Consider the following 19,812-nt stretch of genomic DNA (forward strand, 5'->3'; position numbering starts at 1 on the left):
TCTATCCATCTTTCTACAAGGAATAGAATTCCATTCTTTATGAAGAATTAAATTTAATTCTCTGTATGTGCCATATGCCATGTATGTAGTCCTCAGTTGGTTGACATCTACACTGACTTTTGCTTTTGATGAGAGCAGTGCAGCAATAAACATTCATGTGCAAGTATCTCTATAGTAGGATTAAGTTCTTTGGATATTTGCCTAGGTATTGTGGGAGGCTGAGAGAAGTTGATATAGGGAAACTGTTGTCAGGATGTATTGTATGAGAGAAGAATCTATGTTCAACTTTTAAAAAAGTAAATTGAATCTATGGCGGTTAAGAATACTACTGGGAGGGGTTTCCTTTTCCTCTTTTTTTTAACGTTATCTTTTTATTCTGATTGGATTACTTTTTGTTTTCTTCCTTCTGTTTTGAGTTTCTGGATTGTTTATCTGGTTGATGAGATAGTTAATACAAGATATTGATCTGCATCTCATGTTTACTGTGAACTCTCTATGTAGAGCAGGCTGTCCTCAAACATGTTCTGATCTCCCCGCTATTTCCAAAGCAAGTAAGAATACAGAAAAGTTATATATAAGTATGAAAATGATACTGTGAAACTCATCTCTTTGGTGGTTTACTGAATTATTAGCAATTATAAAGCAGGAAGACACCTTGATAGATTTTTTTTGTATAACTATAATATGACCATCTTTACTCCACATATGATAGAAATAAACCTATATTGCTTTTCATTTCATTTGCTGGAAATGGTGAGTAAATACATATTCATCTAAGAGAAGGCACTAAGGGCAGACAAAAGTAATTACATCACTCAACTCATTTATTGAATTTATTGAGGTTATTTAGAGGGCATTGGTTGAGGAATGAACTCAGAGCCACCCATGTCACTGTAAAGCTTTCCTGCACATAAAAAAGCATCACTGGAGTCTCTCTAGATATGGGGGTTTCAGATGGGATCAACCGTGTGTAAAATTCAGAGCCCACTTTGATTGTGAACCTGAAGTTCTTAAGAGTCAGGCACACAAGAGAGAAGAAAAATGGTACCATGGAAGATGGGAATCTAGACATTTGCTCTCTGCATGAATTGTAGCAAGCTTGGTCAGTCACAGGATCCCTTCTCCTAAGCAGTCAATTATTGCTGCTTGTATAATCTTGAGAAGACATCTGATTTCTGTTTCCTGCATCTTGTAACAATATCAGTATAAAAGAAAAGGTGGACAGGACTACATAAGGCCTGATATGGAATGTCAGATTTCTTTAATACAATAAATTAGTTTTAAATTTTGGTTGAGTCTCTCTTGATATCCATTAAAATATACTTAGAATATGTTATTTAAATAACTATTATTGCTGAGTACATGCAAACACACATAATCACACATCAATAAGGTCATATTAGCTCTCAAAACAATTTCTGATTATTGATACAGTAACAATATTCTTATATGCCTGATGTTATAACTTTCTTTTCTTCTGAGTAAAATCCATCCCTCAATGAAAGTTATATGCAAAATATATATATTTTTTATGAACTAAATTTGTAATTATACATATTTTTGTGAAAACATCCTCCTATCACCCTTTGATCAATTACTACATTCATTTCATTAAAAATCTCTATCGAAGATATTATTTTCTGTATCATGCAATAGTCACATTCATCCTTTCCATACTATAGATGACCGCATTGTTGAAGGCAAGTGCTATTTCTCATATTCACAATGATTTTATTTTATGTGAGAATGAAAACATTCTGTTTTTTAAGATGCTCCTGTGTCCTAAACATCTGACAAGAATAGAAGATAGAATGATATTTATTAGATTATACAAGTATTTTTAGATGAAACACATATTATCATGTAATCTAAATAATTATATTTTAAACTATTTAGCATGATCCATTTTGGAATGAAATGTTAAAATACCTTTAACCTTTTTCAGAAGCTAAAAGAAGTAGATTTGGTTTTTCCAAACCAAACCCATTAATTTAACCATGCATAATATTAATTCAACTAATTCTAAAAGCATGCTTAAGACGATATATGATAACAGTTCATATATTCATGAAAGACCACAAAATAATGTGAAGTCCAATGAGAAATTACTTGACTCCAAATGTCTGAAAATTTTAATTGTGTCTAACATTCTTAACATGTGGTATCATGGTCATTATTTTGGTGACTGTGTCTTGGACATCCTTATTTCTAAGACTGTAGATCAAGGGGTTCAGCATGGGGATCACCACTGTATAAAACACAGAGCCCACTTTGACTGTGAGCCTGGTGTTATTAGAGTTGGGCACACAAAAAAGAAATAAAATGGTGCCGTGGAAGATGGTGATGGCTGTCAGGTGGGATGCACAGGTGGAGAAAGCCTTACGACGCCCACTGGCTGAATGCATCTTGAGGACAGTAACAACAATGAATAGGTAAGACAACAGGATGAGGAGGAGTGTGCTGACAGCATTAAAAGTGGCAAAAATGAACAACAGTAATTGACTGATGTGAGTATCAGAGGAAGAAAGGGCTAGCACTGAAGAGAATTCACAGAAGAAATGATCGATTCTATTGACACCAGAAAAAGATAATTGCACAATAGAACCTGTCAGTGTCAAGGAACATGTAAGACCCCATGCATAGGAACCCACCACCAGTGTGACACAGAGTTTCTGGGACATAACTACAGTATAAAGCAGGGGGCTGCAGATAGCCACAAACCGGTCATAGGCCATAACCACTAATAAAAAGGCTTCAGTTACCACAAAGATACAAAATAAAAAGTATTGTACTATGCATTCTATAAATGAAATGGTTCTGTCTCTTGCAACAAGGTCCACCAGCATCTTGGGAGCAATGATGGAAGAGTAGCAGAAATCCACAAAGGAGAGGTGGCTGAGGAAGAAGTACATGGGGGTGTGCAGTTTGGGGTTGATTCTTATGAGGAGGATCATGCCAATGTTACCTACCACAGTGATGCTGTAGATGGTGAGAAACACCAAGAAGAGAGGGACTTTCAGTTCTGGATAATCTGAGAAGCCCAAGAGTGTGAATGTTGCCCCACTATTGTTTCTTTCTGATGGCAACATCATTGGTTTGTAAGAGTATGATCAATTCTGAAAATGAGAAAAATTAATAAAAAGAGGTTACCTGTGAAACACCTGTAAACTGTGATGAGTGAGGTAAAGTACACCTTTCAGCATCTGTGTACCGGCTGTCTTAGATAGACTACTGGGACTTTTAAAGAAGGACCAGGGCACAAACTAATGGAAATACCATATTTAAAGTTTCTTCTTTTTTTTTTTTTTCTTTTATTTATTTATTTATTTTCCCATCACAGGCAATTTATTTTGTTCTATTCATTCACAGTTAATACAGAAAATACTTGGAGCCGGGCGTGGTGGCGCACGCCTTTAATCCCAGCACTCGGGAGGCAGAGGCAGGCGGATCTTTGTGAGTTCGAGGCCAGCCTGGGCTACCAAGTGAGCTCCAGGAAAGGCGCAAAGCTACACAGAGAAACCCTGTCTCGAAAAAACCAAAAAAAAAAAAAAAAAAAAAAAAAAAAGAAAATACTTGGAAACATTTCCATATAATGTTTGACACAGAAATCATCAAATAGAAGTATACAATGTTGACAAGAGGCAGTACATTTATAATTTATAACCCCAAATGTATTTATAAATTAGAAATGGAAAGATCTACAAATGAAATTATGAAGGTTCACCAAAGTCATTTAATCTGTCAGTTTCTCATTCATTTTTATGTCTTAATAATATTCTATTGTATGAATAAGCCACATTTTATTTCTCTCCAGTATTTGATAGCTATTTGAGTTGTTTTAACTTTTTTACTATTAGCAACACACTGCTGTAAACTTTCATGTACATGTTTCATAGGTGCATATTTTCAGTAGTTTGAGGATTTATTCCTAAGGGTAGAATTGTTGAGTAACAGAGTAACAGTGTTTTGCATTTTGACCAACCACCAAACTGTTTTGCCAAAGTGGCACACCATTTTACAATCTCACCAAATCCTTGTTTTTAAGGCTCTGATTTTTGTACAAAAGCATTCAATCATTCTGTCAGACCAAACCAGGAAAAGTAAGCTATAGTTCAGAGCTGTTCTATTCCATTTACTATGCAAAGCCATTCTTGGCGTTTGCAACTCTCAGCCCTTTTGAGTATTCTTGCAGTGTTCACCTTTTCCTCCACCACTTTTTTTTTTTCTTCTTTCTTTTTGGTTTATTTCTATCTATTACAAATGTATAAAAAATCCTCCATCAACACTGCTGTTAGCAGCAGAACCTTGAGAAATATACCTTTGGTTTGCCTCAGAAAAGGAACACATATTGCACTGTAAAGTTTATAAAATTGGCGCAAAACATTGTGATAATGTTACAATACCAGTTTTAAGAGTTCAGTGACTAATGGGGAGCCGATGGGATACATGCAGAACTGTGAAAGCGATCTCACTTAGCCAGCTGTACACGTAGACTGTAAATCTACATTCAGATCATTTCTGAACTAAGACTATCATCTCAGTTTATCTGTTGAGGTCAACCAGGAAACCCTAGAATATACCTTGATTTTTGCAAAAAAACAAAATAGGGGGAGGGGTTTCTTCAGCATTTCAGTCCACGAGTAACAGTATCCTAACAGGCAAAGTGTTCTCTCACTGTCAACATAGAATGAACTGCTGCTGGAGGTCAACTTGGGTTTTAATTTGCATTAGCACTTACATGCATAGTAGTCCAAGTTGTTGACCTCATGACTTTAAAAAGTAACTCTAAAAAAGTAAAATGGCCCTTCTTGGAAGACTAAAGAAAGACATCCAGCCACAGTTGTAAAAAGTCTCATCAAAACAATATACCCTTTTATGAATTACGCCTCAATTAAAAAAAAAAAGTAGCCCCAAATAAGAAGCAGCTCTGAAAAAGAAAATATAACTTAAGATATTTGAAAAAATACTTGCAGCTTGATCTGCACTGACAATGATTGTCGAAGCCTAGAATTCAACATTTACAAATTCTCATTCACACACACAAAACACACTATTATCACACAACTTGTGTCTTGAGAGAATCTTCTGCTTTTTAAATCTTTGGCCTCCCAGTCAATCCCAAGTTCAACCAACTCTAACTAAAACTTCACTCAGAATTTCACCAAGCTTTTCACCCACACATTAATGCTTTCTTCTTAAAGACACATTGAGTTAAAATGCAAACTCTTGACTTTATATATTTCTGATTATAGAGTGAGATTGTATTATACTTATTTTAAATTAGTTATTTTTTCTTCATTGAATACTATTAGTTCCTAAGTGATAAGACTGATGTTAATATAATGATATATTATCTTAAACTGATACTCAGTATTAGAGTAAATTTTGAACTATATTTTTATTATACCTTTACACAGTCCTAACAATTCGTGCTGTGCTTCTTTGTTTTGATCTTATTTCACTTTTTTCCTTACCCTGTGACCCGGTACATTTTAAAACCAGATGCATAATAATTAGTTTTTCTGTTAATATGCCCTGTAATTCAGACAATTCTTTTTATTAATCATTCCACATTGACAGAATAATAAAAACATAGCAAAGAGAAGTTGTATTTTACTGCTTTATAGTATTCGTTAGCATTCAAGGCAGAGAAATGTGACTTTCTCACTAGCATACAAATAGAGCCCTGCCTCCATCCTCATATCTACACCTCTGATCCTCACACACCTAGCCATATATACACTTCCTGAACATCAGACTGATTATGTTCTAGGCCCAGATGATTAATTATTTCCTCTTAGTAATCATCTTGTTGAATATTGGTAAGTACTCTTGGGGTACAACTGTGGAAAATGGAGCATTTGTGGTGGAAAATAGATATTTTTAACACCTTCACCAAGAAAAGGCACAAGAAAACTGAATGCAAGGGGATTCTCTCTTCAAGAGTAAGCTCTCCTGAAGACTGACGGAAACTTTACATTTCTAGGCCAGTCTATCTGTTTGTTTGCCTTTTTTCATTTTCTGATTCTCCATTCAAGACACTTAATATGGTCATTCTGTCCCTCAATTATCTGAGAATGAAATAAAAAAACAACAAACTAACTAATTAACTAACTAACTAACTAACTAATATTACATTCTACAGGGATTTCCTATAAATATAAATTTGTAATTAATAACAAAAATACTACGTTTTATTGTTTCCTTGGAGGTCAAGTACCAAATACTTCCTTACCTAGAATATGTATCTCTGTACCTTCTGGTAATAATCTCTTTGTTATATAGACCATGGTATAATTTCAGATAATCTGTTAGTAATAGTTTCAAAATACTTACAAAAGTAATTCACTCATATGTCCTCTGTGCTCTTATATTCATGAAATTGAGATATGACATACAACCTCTTAAGACATTCTATTATTAAGCAAGGGACTCTAGCTGTCACATTCACTTATTCATAATGTTTCATTTTACAAAGTATTGCAATTCCTGTAAGCATGAATTGCACAGAGTACAGTGGATCCAGGAGAACAGTCCTGTTATTACTTTGCACACAAATCTTCCTTATTATCTTTTCTCATGTTATTTGCTTGTTTCTTTGCTCCAAGAGCTCATAATTCTAAAGGAAATTAGTATTTTTGATATTTTTCTCTAGCATAGACTGTTGCACTTTGATTTGTTTCTTTAATTAACATGAATGGCTTTCCTCGTGACATTTTCATCACATTTTATTTGTGTGGCTCTTCCTCCTTTCTTCTTCTCATCACTCTGTCTGTCCTGATTATACTTTTCTAGTCCCCGTGTCCCTGTCCCCTTCCAAGCCACAAGTGTTTTACTACCCTTCCCACTCAACCTTTTTACAACCCGCTTTTTCTCTCGTGATTCATTAAAAATAATTATATATCTTATCATCTCACTGATTCCACCCACTTACAGAACTTAGAAGACTAACATTTCTCATATTTTCCATTCTCTTCTATCCCTGCACCCCATCTGTCCTTCTTTACCTGTGCTGAGGAGTTTAGATGAGCCCTTTAAAATGTCTGCAGAAAGACTGCTCTCCACTTCTTCATTATGGACACAAGCTCCAAAACCCAGGGAAACAGCAATGGCTGGGTTCTTTCCTCCAAAATTGTCATGCTGACTGAAAAGAAAAAGGAAAGAAAGGAAGAAAGGAAGAAGAAAGGAAACAGTCTTTTCTTTCAATCTTCAGCCTGTTAAAAACTGTAGAATGTCTTTTGTCTGAGAGATTTACATTATTATATTAGAAGTTACAGCCTTGGGGGCACAAGCCTTTGGGACAATCTAGTCCCTTTCTCTTGAGATCTTGAAATAGGCAGTGGAAATTAATGAAGTAATATGATGTAACTTTAGCAAATCAGAGATTATAATGTTTGATATCACAATTTATTTAACTTTTAGGGAAAACATCTGCTCAATCTTTAGTGTTTTGTTTTTGTTTAGTTTTTAGATTTTTAAAATTTCTCTTATTCTATTAATATTGGAGTATATATTTTTCTTTACTATTGATGGATTTATATTTATGTTTATAGTCATTTTGCCTTCATATATATCTGTGTATCACATGTCTACAGTACCCAAAGAACCAGAAAATGGTGTCATATCCTCCAGTCAATGGGTAACAGATGCTTGTTAGCTACCATGTCACTGCTCTTAATTACAAAACCACCTCTCCCATCTCCAGATGTGCTTTGTGTTTCAATTCTAATTCCTGAAGCTGTAGTTAACTATTGTTCATGTGATATCTTTTGCCTCTGATATTGGCCTTCCTGTGACAAATGACTATCTTAGTACTATTGCAGTATCCCAAAATCAGTGCTTATAATCCTTACTTTTCAGATGCTTCAAGAATACCTTGTTTCCTTGATTTATTGGTTGGCTCCTTGATTGTTCAAGATTAAGTTATTTAGTTAACCCATGTTTGCATATTTTCACCTACCCAAAGCTATCTTCAGATTCAATGCAATCCCCCATAAAATTCTAACACAGCTCTTTACAATTCTTGAAAGGACAATTCTCAGCTTCATATGGAAACACAAAAAAACCAGGAGATCTCATCATCCCTGATCCCAAGTTGTACTACAAAGTTACACTAATAAAAACAGCAGGGTATTGGCATAAAAATAGACATATTGTTCAATGTAATCAAATTGAAGTCCCAGACATAAATCCACACACTTATAGACACTTCATTTTTGTGAAAGAAGCCAGAAATATACACTGGAGACAAAGACAGCATCTTCAACAAATGGTGTTTGTCAAACTGGATGACTTAATATAGAAGAATCCAAATAGAGCCATACTTATTACCCTGCACAAAACTCAACTCCAAATAGATCAAATGCCTAAACATAGAACCAGATACATGAAACCTGATAGAAGAGAAAGTGGGGAAAAGCCTTGAATTCATTGGCACGGGAGGAGATATTCTGAAGAGAACACTGTTAATGCAGGCACTAAGATTAATAACTCATAAATGGGGCTTCATGAAACTGAAAAGCTTCTGTAAGGCTAAAGATACCATCATTAGGCAAAGTAGCAACCTACTGAGTGGGAAATGATTTTATCAATCTACAGGAAATAGAAGACTAATATCCAAAATATACAATGAACTCAAAAAATTGGACAGCACAAAAACAAATAATCAATTAAAAAGTAGGGTAGAAATCTAAACAAATATCAATAGAAGAAACTCAAATGGCTGAGAAACACTTAAAAAAATGTTCAACATCAGGGAAATGCAAGTCAAACTGCTTTGAGATTCCAACTTATGACTGTCAGAATAGCTAAGATCAATAACACAAGTGACAGCTCATGTTGATGAGGATAAGGAGCAAGTGGAACATCCCTTCATTGCTGGTAGGAGTGAAAACTTGTATAGCCACTATGGAAATCAGTATGGTAGTTTTTCAGAAAAATGGTAATCAATCTACTTCAAGATCCAGCTATATCACTCTTTAACATACACACAAAATATACCAAGTTTATTGCTGCTGTATTCACAATAGCCAGAAATTGGAAATGATGTAGGTTTCCATCAACAGAAGAACAGATAAATAAAAAGTAGTACATTTAGAATATGGAGTATTGCCCAACTGTTTAAAAAAATGCCATCATGAAACTTTCTCGCAAATTGATGGAACTAGAATAAAGAAATCACCCCAGTGGGGTAACCCAGACCCAGTGAAATAGATATGTTGTGTATTCACTTACTTCTGGGTGTTAGCTATTAAATAAGAGATAGCCAAGCTGCGATCCATACACCCAGAGAAGACAGGCATAGAGGAAGGGACTAAGGAAGATACATGGCTCTCCCTGGGAGAGGATAATTAGGAGAGAATGGAGCAGAGAGGGTAGGGTAAGGGAACAATAGAACAGCAGGCTCAGGTGGGAAGGGGGAGGGGAAATGGGATTGAGGAAGGAAACTGCAGGAGAGATAGCTAGAACTGAATGGCATTTTAGGGGAGGTATGGAAATCAAGTGTAGTCCACAGTAATAATAAACTGACTCCTAAATATATTCTGTTGTACTCATAGGTTGGTGCCTTATTCAGCCATCATCAGAGAGGATTCCTCCTGTAACAAATGGGAACACATACAGAGGCCCAGACATTACACACAGAAAGAGACCTTGGAACACACTATTCTAAAAGAGATATCTCCATGAGATTCTTCCCCTCAGTCTCAGGGCACCCCATGGAAGAGGAGGCAGGAAGAGCAGGGGAGACAGAAGGAATGAAGGACACCAGGAGAACACGGCCCTCTAAACCAATTGAGCAAAGCTGATATGAACTCACAGAGACTGAAGCAGCAATTACAGGATCTCCACGGGTCTGCACTAGGTTCCCTGCATATATAAAACAGTTTTTAGCTTAGTACTTTTACAGGACTCCTGAATATGTGAATGAGTGGGTCTCTGATTCTTGTGTGCTTGCTTGAGGCCCTTTTCCTTCTGTTGGCCTGGCTTATCCAATGTTTTTATCTTAGTACATTTCATTTTGTTATGTTTTGTTGATATTTCTTAGAAGTCTGTTGTTTTCTAATGAAAGATAGGAAAGCAGTGAATCCAGATGGGAGAGATTAGGGAAGTACTGGGAGGAGTAGAGGGATGGGAGCTGTATTCAGATTATATTGTATGGGGAAAGAAACTATGCTTAATAAAAGGGACAAAAAGAAAAAAATGAAAAGATTTAGAAGGGGAAGTAGTTGAAGTGATATACATGTTTGAAATATACTGTATGAAATCCTCAAATAACTAAACAAATGTTATTTCTAATAATAATTTTTACGATTGTGTGTTATAAATCTATTTTGTTATCTCTGTCTTTACCTATTTTATTCTTTGTATTTTTTTATTCTTTGGAAAGGCTTGTGAAATATATTCTTTATAAAGCATACCTTTCACTGAAAATGTATAGTTTTTGTCCTTGTCTTGGTTATTTGCAGTCTGATGTTATGTTCTATGCATTTTGGGTTTGCTTTGTTTTTCATATTTTAGTTCCTTGAATCATATCATTAAACAATTTACAATGTTAGTATTTCATGTAGAAATGCATCTGACAATCTTCCTTTTTACTGTTGTTTTTTGTGTTTTATATGTTAGTATACTTTAATTTTATGTCCATGGGTTTCCTGGGCGTACTTAATTTTATAGTTGAATACAGATCATTTATGGCGTTTTTTGTTCATCTCTATATATTTATAAAATTTCTGAAAAAAATATTTTACTAAATTCTTTTTTATATTATTGTGGCCCTAGGAGATCTATGCTATGATTTGATTAGTATCTTGGGATTTAGATTTCACTAATGGTTGCCATATTTTCTGTCCCAGGCAATGTTCAAAGTACCCATGAACATAAGGAACATTCACCTGTAGTCAGGTAACATCTGTGAACATCTGTAAATACAGTTTCATTTGTAGTATTCTTCACCTCAGAAAGTATTCATATACTTGTTGATAAAAAACAAAAATAATATAGACATAATTGAAAATATGGATAAACTTTTATAATGAAGGAATGAAGAAAGACCATATAATTAAAAAAAAAATTCTGTCTCTGTCTTACTCTATTTCTGTGTGTGTGCATGTGCACATGTGTGTGAAGGATACAGGATAACTTCAGAAATGTTCCTCAGATACCATCTACCTTTGAAATATTAGAAAAAGCTTTGATGGCTAGCAAGCAAGCCACAAAGATCTACATATGTCCATCTCCCCAGTGCAGTGACTACAAACTTATGTTATCATGTACAACTGTCTTAACTTCAGTTATGGAATAAACCTCAATTTCCTGGTTTCACTAGTAAAGTACTCTACAGACTGCTCTGTCTCCCCATGTTCCATAAGGTGTATATATAGCTATACACACAGAGACTGGAATTAGTATTTGAAAAAAAAATCTGAATTCAGTTATGTATTATATTAGTCCATGATTTGTCAAAATGTGGAGCCCATGATGGATTTTGAAAACATGTATATGCACACAATTGATTATTATTCATTTGTAAAATGTCTATTGTTTTCAAATATATGGTTAGAATGGAAGACCTTTTGATGAAATCATCTGGGTACTGAAGGAAAAGGCTCTATGTTCCTAGAGCTTGTGCAGGTTAAGGGGAGAAAGTTTGGAGAAAGGATGTTTGATGAACACAGGCTACATTTGGAATTGGATAGAAGATTTAACAGTAAATGATAACTATCAGACTAGGGTAATTATGGAAATCATCAGAAATAACTATAATTAGTACCTCCTGCAAAGCATCTTGTATGTTCTCAGTATTAAAAAGATAATGTGTGCATTTTATACAAACCAGTTATTTTGCTCTTCATTGTATGCTGCATATGAGTATTGTGTGCCATATAATGCTGCATGAAACATGTAACTTATGCCTCATTAAAATATGGATGATCTTAAAACTAGTACATCAGACAAAAGTAATTAATTTTAATTGCTTATGTTGTGGCCTCAAAAGATCAGCAATATTCAGTCTCCAGAGTTTGTGTCTCCAAGACTGGAGCAATAAATACAAGATTGTGTATGTCATCCCACTCACAGAAGTTCCACCTTGATCGGCAAAAGGTTTGCTTTTAGGCTGCAAAAGACAGGTAGATATTAGTTTCCATAAGGAAAATAACTCAATATGAAGATAAGTAATTTTGATATATGGCATTATTGACCATGATGAAATATACCCATATTTTAATACAACATATCTCTGCATGTCAGAGATTCCCTTATATCTTAGCTTAATGTTTTATCTTGACAGTATATTCCAGTATATCTTAGTTTTAATTATATTATTTTCATTACATCTGATAGTTCAAAGTCTCTACTTTGTTTCATAAGGAAAGCATGATTACTTTAAAACAATTATGTTAATATCTTGACAAGAAAGATAAATGGGGATATGGTGCTTGAGAAATGAATGAACATGAATGAACAGCTTTGAATCAAAATACCAGGACACTAGATATAGGTATATAGGTTTGTCTGTATTTTCAAATCACTGGATTTATTCTTGCATAGAAATACACATTCTGTGATTGTTGGTGTATATGTGTGTGTGTGGGGGGGGTGTGTTTCAACCTTTCTGTCTCCTTGTCTATGTTTCTGTCACTTTCTGTCTTTGACACTATTTCTGTCACTCTCATTCCAATGTGTACATGTGCACATGTCTGTAGAGGCCACAGGATAATTTCAGAAATGTTTCTCAGCCACCATCTACCTTGATTTGGAAGATCAAAAGGGCTACTATGGCTATCAAGGGAGCCATACAGAGCTACATAGGACCATTTCCCCAGTGCAGTGGCTACAAGCTCATATCACATACAACTGTTTTAACCCCAGCTATTGGAATAAAGCTCAGGTCCCTGGTTTCACTAGGAAAGTACTCTACAGACTGCTTTGTCTCCCTGTGCTCCATAAAGTAAAATTACCTTATATTCTATTCTGTTTCTATTCTTTAGGCAATATATGAGAAAATAAGGAAGTTTTGCTGTATAAATTATTAAGGCTGCTTTTAGAAAGTAGTTTCCCAGGGTAAGATACACATTTTTTTCAGATCCAATGTAGAATAACAATGTCCACAGAATATATATATATATATATATATATATATATATATAATTTAAATGTATAATTATATGATATACATTATGTTTAGACATTTGAAATTTTTGTTTTTGAATATGAGGTTTAAGAAAATATAGGTTAATAATTTATGAATATACAATGAAAATGAGAGGCTACTCTATTAGGTATAAAATTAACTGGAGACAAAGATAATACAATTCCATGTTCTTGCAAGAATAAGTGCAAAAAATCGCATTCCAGCATCCAGCATACAATTTAACTCAATAATTGTATTTAAAAAGCTCTAAAAATGATTCTGAATTTCTAAACTGTGTGACCTATAGTTTCTCTGGCAGACCAAAATTGGTATGTTCAAAGAGGAATTTGCTTTTTAATCCAGAAATTATAGCATAGTGAGGCTGTATAGACAATAAAAATACTCCCAGCTCTCTCCCTCATTCTCTATTTTATTAAGTTTTAGGATAAACTCCATATTCTGGAGAAGAAAAACCATGTCGTTGACATATGGAAATAACAGTGGGCCCATGTTCACTCTCTTGGGCTTCTCAGATTACCCAGAACTGAAAGTCCCTCTCTTCTTGGTGTTTCTCACCATCTACAGCATCACTGTGGTAGGTAACATTGGCATGATCATCATCATCAAAATTAACTCCAAGCTACACACCCCCATGTACCTCTTCCTTAGCCATCTTTCCTTTGTGGATTTCTGTTATTCCTCTGTCATAGCTCCTAAGATGCTGGTGAACCTTGTTGCAAGAGACAGAACCATTTCCTTTATAGAATGCATAGTACAATACTTTTTCTTTGCTATCTTTGTGGTTACTGAATCCATTCTATTAGTGGCTATGGCCTATGACCGCTTTGTGGCCATCTGCAGCCCACTGCTTTACACAGTAACCATGTCCCAGAAAGTCTGCATCAGTCTGGTAGTGGGATCATATGCATGGGGACTGACATGTTCCTTGACAATGACATGTTCTGCTGTCCAGTTATCTTTTGTTGGTTTCAACGTGATTGATCATTTCTTCTGTGAGTTCGCTTCACTACTAGCCCTCTCCTGCTCCGACACTCATTTTAACCAAATACTTCTGTTCTCACTTTCCACTGTGAATGCCATCAGCACTCTTCTCATTATCCTCCTATCATATATGTTCATCCTTGTCACCATACTCAAGATGCAATCATCCAGCGGGCGCCACAAAGCCTTCTCTACATGTGCCTCACACCTGGCTACCATCACCATCTTCTATGGCACTATCTTGTTTCTGTACTCTGTGCCCAACTCCAAGAATTCAAAGCTCACATTCAAAGTGGCCTCTTTGTTTTATACACTCGTGATTCCCATGGTCAACCCCCTGATTTACAGTGTAAGAAATAAAGATGTGAAGGATACAATCAGAAAAATAATGGATATTAAATTTATAATTTTGTTCCATTCATCTTCTCGAGATCTTTAACCATGGCATTAGTAAAGTAGTTTTATAGAGTTTGAGAGTAATATCACACTAAAATTAATAATTAATATCTTCAACTGAACAGAAATAGAAATTGTTTTAAAGATAATTCCCTGTTCTCTGTATTCACTTTTCAGAAATAAACCAGAGAATTCACTAGCCATTTATATTCTACTCCAATGCTGAAGTAACATTATAATTTATAATCTCATTATAAAGATGAAAAGATATATACCATGGGGAATACTTTATGTTATGTAATGGAATTGCCTTATATCTGATACCTCAGAAAGCTGAGAATTTCATAGAACATATGCGTGATGTAAAAGTAGATATATCCACTATGCTAAGGCAAAATCTAATGTTGTTAGTGTTTGAAGCAAGTAGATGGCCAGTATATAAGAATAAAAACAGAATGTACCCAAGCAATCTTGGAAGAAAGGAAATCTCAAATTAATGATGGGACTTTTGAAGGTTTTTATTATTATAATTTTAAAAAGGAAAAACAAACACAAAAGGCTTTTGAGTTGATTCAGTGAAAAATGTTTGCAATGTAAGCCTGACTACCTGAGTTTGATCTCCTGACCCAAAGAAAATATAGAAGAAAAAAAATTGACTTCACTGAGCTGTCCTCTGACCTCCACAAGGAACCATGGCATGTATAAAACCATCCCCTGAACACAGGAGATGCACATAAGGACAACAAATAAAACATTTTAAACAGGCAAGTTTTTTATTGTTGATATTGTTGGGTTTTTGTTTGTTTGTTTGTTTGTTTTAATTTGTCCACCATGAAAGGAGTTTGTGGTATTTTCAAAATCAATGATGTTAAGAATATATTTTTTCAAGAGAAAGAAGCAAAAATATAAGTAAGAGCTAAGAATGCAATGTTGTGCCAGTCATTTAATAAACCTTTTATTGTGCTAAAGTAGTACCACTTTCTGCATGTTTCGTGTATATGTGTTATGCACTATATAAATTAGTCTCTATGAGCAGGATGTGTAAAAGATTGTTTGCTTTCTAACACACTGATTTTAACCAGAAATGGGTTTGCAACTATCAATCATAACAAGATAGCTCAGCATTAGTAACGTATTTTAAGCTATATACTTTCCCTTCCCAAGTCCCTTGTCACCAACAGTTCAGCAGAGTGCTTTTCCAGAACTCTTTTCTCTGAATTATTTTCTTATGACACTGAATTCAACCAGGGCTTCATGTTTGCCACACATTTCTAAATATCACAGGAGAGCTGTGGGCTCAAATTTGGGCACTCAAGTGAAGACAAGGATTATCTCTTCTCTGCAATCCAACAATAACCAGCAATTCAGGAAGGTAGGGTATGGTCCTGTGATTTATCCTCAGTGATCTGCTAACAGGCACAACTTCTGCAGGTCTAAAGCAAGCAACCTTGATTGCTGTAATATCATGCATGTAATGGCTTGTCATATTCTGAATACAGCATCTCACAGCTCCTTTCCCTATGTTCTTTCTGTTACTTTACACACACACACACACACACACAAACACACACACACACACACACACACACACAGGTCCAAGACAAATTCTTAACAAAGCAAACTTATATAAAAAATAAAGTAGGTGGACAATATTCAGTTAAAGAGAATTGATTCCTTTTTACTGCATAGTGTAACTGCCTTTGACACAGAGCAGTATCAAGTACGAGAGTTTGCCACATGGTGCATCCCCAAGTTGTCTTCTTCATTCAAAGATGTACTAAATTTCAAATTAATAAGTTCCAGTTTGCATACAGTTAATTATTCTTAATACAGAATGTTTCTTTATTTTAAACATTAAAGTGAGATATTTCTCTTTTTTTTCTTTCTTTCTTTTTTTCTGAAGTCAACAAATTTTAATCTTTCCAACTAATTGCTGTGCCATGGTCTGTGCCTCTTGGGAGTTAATTCTTTTTACTTCTGAATATAAATGTCCTTTACTAAAAAAGGGAGCATTTTTCACAATGAGGGGGTCAAGTATGACATACCTTCAGTTCTCAAACTAGGGAGAGACAATACCCAAAATACCTAAAATAGTAACAGCTCTCCTCCCATTTGCAAACTGATCTTCTAAAAACAATTCACTTCCATGTCCCAAATAATCTCACTGATATATGTGACAGTTATTTTGTATTGTGAACTTGGTGGCATTGAGACAATTCTAGATTTAGCTCTATCTTTGTGTGTGTTTCCCCTAGAAATAATTAACTAAGAGAGGAAGACCTGCCACCCCTTAATCCAGGTTCCAGTGTGAAATCAAAGAGGGGATATAGAATGCCTGTTAGTGCAGAGTCTTCAGTTAATACTTTCTGACCTCCAGGAAGCAAGGTGATCTCTCTCACGTCTTCAAAGATTGAATCTATGAGACATTTGCAAAAAAAGAAAATTCTTCTTTTCTTGATTTGTTTTCTGAGGTAGCTTCTCCCAGTGACAATAATTTTATCAAACATAGTATCCATTAAACAAACTGTGTATTTGAGACAAATAATTTATGGTGTAGACATTGTATCAATTACCATCTTTATTAAGAAAAGATGATTGAAGAAATTTTTATTAATCTCTCTCTCTCTCTCTCTTGCTGTGTGTGTGTGTGCTTGCATGCATGTGTGTGTGTTTATACTTGATCAAATGTTTCCTAATAATCACATTTCATGTGTTGATGTGCTGTTCAATAATTACTAATACATGTATTGATTAACCTCTCTGGGATAAATATCATTTGATCACTGTATATAATTTTTATGTGATTTGTATATGACACTGATTCCTATTTGCTCTTTTACTTTGTCTTTTTTTCTTTTCTTTTTTTTTAATCTGAGCTTTCTTTTGTGGGCAGATACAGGATCTGTCTTGAAGAAGATCCCATATGCTGTTGAGAAGAAAATAAAGGAGATTTTTTAAAATATATACTATAACTTAATATTAATCTAAAACAACAGTTTTGAAATACTACAGTATGTAGAAAATGAAATTAAGAGAAGTAATCCTCACAACTAAAGAAGAATACTCGATATTGTCACCTATATTTGAAGGCCCAAAAGTGTATCCTGTGGTGGAGTCCCCATTACTAGAGGCTTGGATAGAGAAGGGCAGGAAAGCAGGAGGTGAAGACAGTGCGTGAATGCAGTTGGACAGCAGGACAATCATATTATCTAGACCAGTATAACTATGGCTGATGAATGAGTGAAAATGTCATAGTAGGTGGTGAGACTTTTCAAATTTCGGAGCAACAGTAAATGCTAAGAGTCTGAGATAATACATAGTCCAGTAAACCAGAAATGATCATTATACGTTGATTGCATTTATTGAAATGTCACAAATATGCCCTGAAAGTATACCGTGACTACATGTCAATTAAAACTCATACTTATGTAACCTAAAAAAGTATTGCATCAGAAATGTTCATTTAATTGCTTTTCTTAACACCTCAAAAGATTGGAGCAATGTATGGTCTCTGGAGTCTTGTCTCCAAGGCTGTAACTATGTTGCATGTATTGTTCCAAACTTGGAATGATTGTAGCTTTATTAGCTGACTGTTTGTCTGCTAATAAAGCTGATTATATCTTCTGTGCAACCCAACAATAACGAACAGTCCAGCAAGGTATGGTATAGTCCTGTCATTCCATTTTCATCAGTGATCTTTTAACAGGCACAATCTCTTGTAGATCCACAGCATGCAACCTTGGCTGCTGTAATATCATGCTCGCAAGTGCTTGTCATGTCCTGAAGACAGCATCTCACAGACCCTTTCCCTATGTTCTTGCTCTTACACACACACACACACACACACACACACACACACACACACACACACACACACACATTAAAGATGAATACTTAGCAAGACTAACTTTATTTAAAAATACAGAAGATCTAAAATGCCCACTTAAAGAGAATTAATTGATACCTTTTGACTGGCATACTGTTACAGCCTTTGACACAGAGCAGTATCAAAAAGAGGAAGATGAATGTTATACCCTCTTATTTGTAAGTCTATTGCAAATATCTGGCTACAAACATATCAAGGAGGCACTCTTGATATCAAGGAAAGGTAACCAGGAACAGAGTCTGTCTCTGTCCCATGGTGCATCCCCAAGTTGTCTTCTTCATTCAAAGATGTACTGCACATTTTAATTAATAAACTCCAGTTTGCATACAGTTAATTATTCTTAATACAGAAAGTTTCTTTGCTTTAAACAGAAAATAAAAGTTTACTGAGTTTAACAAATTTTATTTGCAAAGACGTTTCTTGCTTCCAAGTTAAAACATGAAAAATCAGGCTCTTAACAGTCTATGAACAGTGTCTCCCTGTGGGGAATGAATTTATCACTGAGACATTTTTCAGTCTCTAATGACATAATTGGTTTTCAGCACAAGAGAGCAGTGCTTTCATTTAGTGGCAATGCTGCAAACATCTCACCATTCTCTCCACATTAATCAAAAAGTTCTCTCCCTCCCTCCCTTCCTCCCTCCCTTCCTCCCTCCCTCCCTTCCTCCCTCCCTCCCCCCCTCTCTCTCTCTCCCTCCCTCCCTCCCTCCCTCCCTTCCGCCGCCCTCCCTCCCTCCCTCCCTCCATAAAGGTATTTCTATACTTAGGTGGAGGAAGGATAGAAAAATCCAAAATTCGTCACCAAGTTATTCACTTTAGTCTTTCCAACTAACTGCTGTGACATAGTCTGTGCTTCTTGAGAGTTAATTTTTTCCATTTCCCATTAAAAATGTCCTTTACTATAAAAGAAGTGTATTTTCATAGGTGTGGGGGTGGTCTAAGTATGAAATTCCTTCAGTTCTCTAACTAAGGAAAAACAATACACAGAATATATAAAATAATAATACCTCTTCTCTCCTTTGTCAATTGATCTTCTAAAAACAATTGATTTCCATGTCCTAAATCATATTTATTACTCATGTGAATTTGGTGACATTGAGAAAATTCTAGGTGATTTGGTTCTATTTTTGTGAATGATTCCCCTAGACTGAATTAACTAAGACAGGAAGATCTGCCATCCAGGTTCTCATGGAAAATCAAAGAGGGGATAGAGAAAGCTTGTTAGGGCAGAGCCTTCTATTAATGCTTCCTGACCTCCAGGAAGCAAGGTTGATTTCTCAACTGCAAATTTTGAATCTGTGAGACAATTGCAAATTTTTCTTTACTTGATTTATTTTCTCAGGTAGCTTCTTCCAGTGACAATTGGTCTGACAAATATAGTAATCATTAAAAAAAA

At 35.1% G+C, this 19,812-nt stretch overlaps 2 protein-coding genes across 2 annotated transcripts; one reads left to right on the plus strand and one right to left on the minus strand.

The window, feature by feature from the left end:
- Positions 1 to 821: 821 nt before the first annotated feature.
- Positions 822 to 7,236, minus strand: LOC102928809 (olfactory receptor 5D18-like). Its single transcript, XM_076568672.1, has 2 exons — positions 7,008 to 7,236; positions 822 to 3,116 (listed from the first exon to the last, which is right to left on the minus strand). Exon 2 carries the CDS (start codon positions 3,090 to 3,092, stop codon positions 2,133 to 2,135), a length of 960 nt encoding a protein of 319 aa, XP_076424787.1. The 5' UTR covers positions 3,093 to 3,116; positions 7,008 to 7,236; the 3' UTR covers positions 822 to 2,132.
- A 6,371-nt stretch (positions 7,237 to 13,607) lies between these two features.
- LOC102929114 (olfactory receptor 5D18-like) lies at positions 13,608 to 14,573 on the plus strand. The gene has a single exon (XM_006997549.3). The coding sequence runs from the start codon at positions 13,608 to 13,610 to the stop codon at positions 14,571 to 14,573; it is 966 nt and encodes a 321-aa protein (XP_006997611.2).
- The last annotated feature ends 5,239 nt before the right edge of the window (positions 14,574 to 19,812 follow it).

This window comes from Peromyscus maniculatus, chromosome 4 (assembly GCF_049852395.1).
Source record: "Peromyscus maniculatus bairdii isolate BWxNUB_F1_BW_parent chromosome 4, HU_Pman_BW_mat_3.1, whole genome shotgun sequence".
Classification (NCBI taxonomy): Eukaryota; Metazoa; Chordata; class Mammalia; order Rodentia; family Cricetidae; genus Peromyscus; species Peromyscus maniculatus.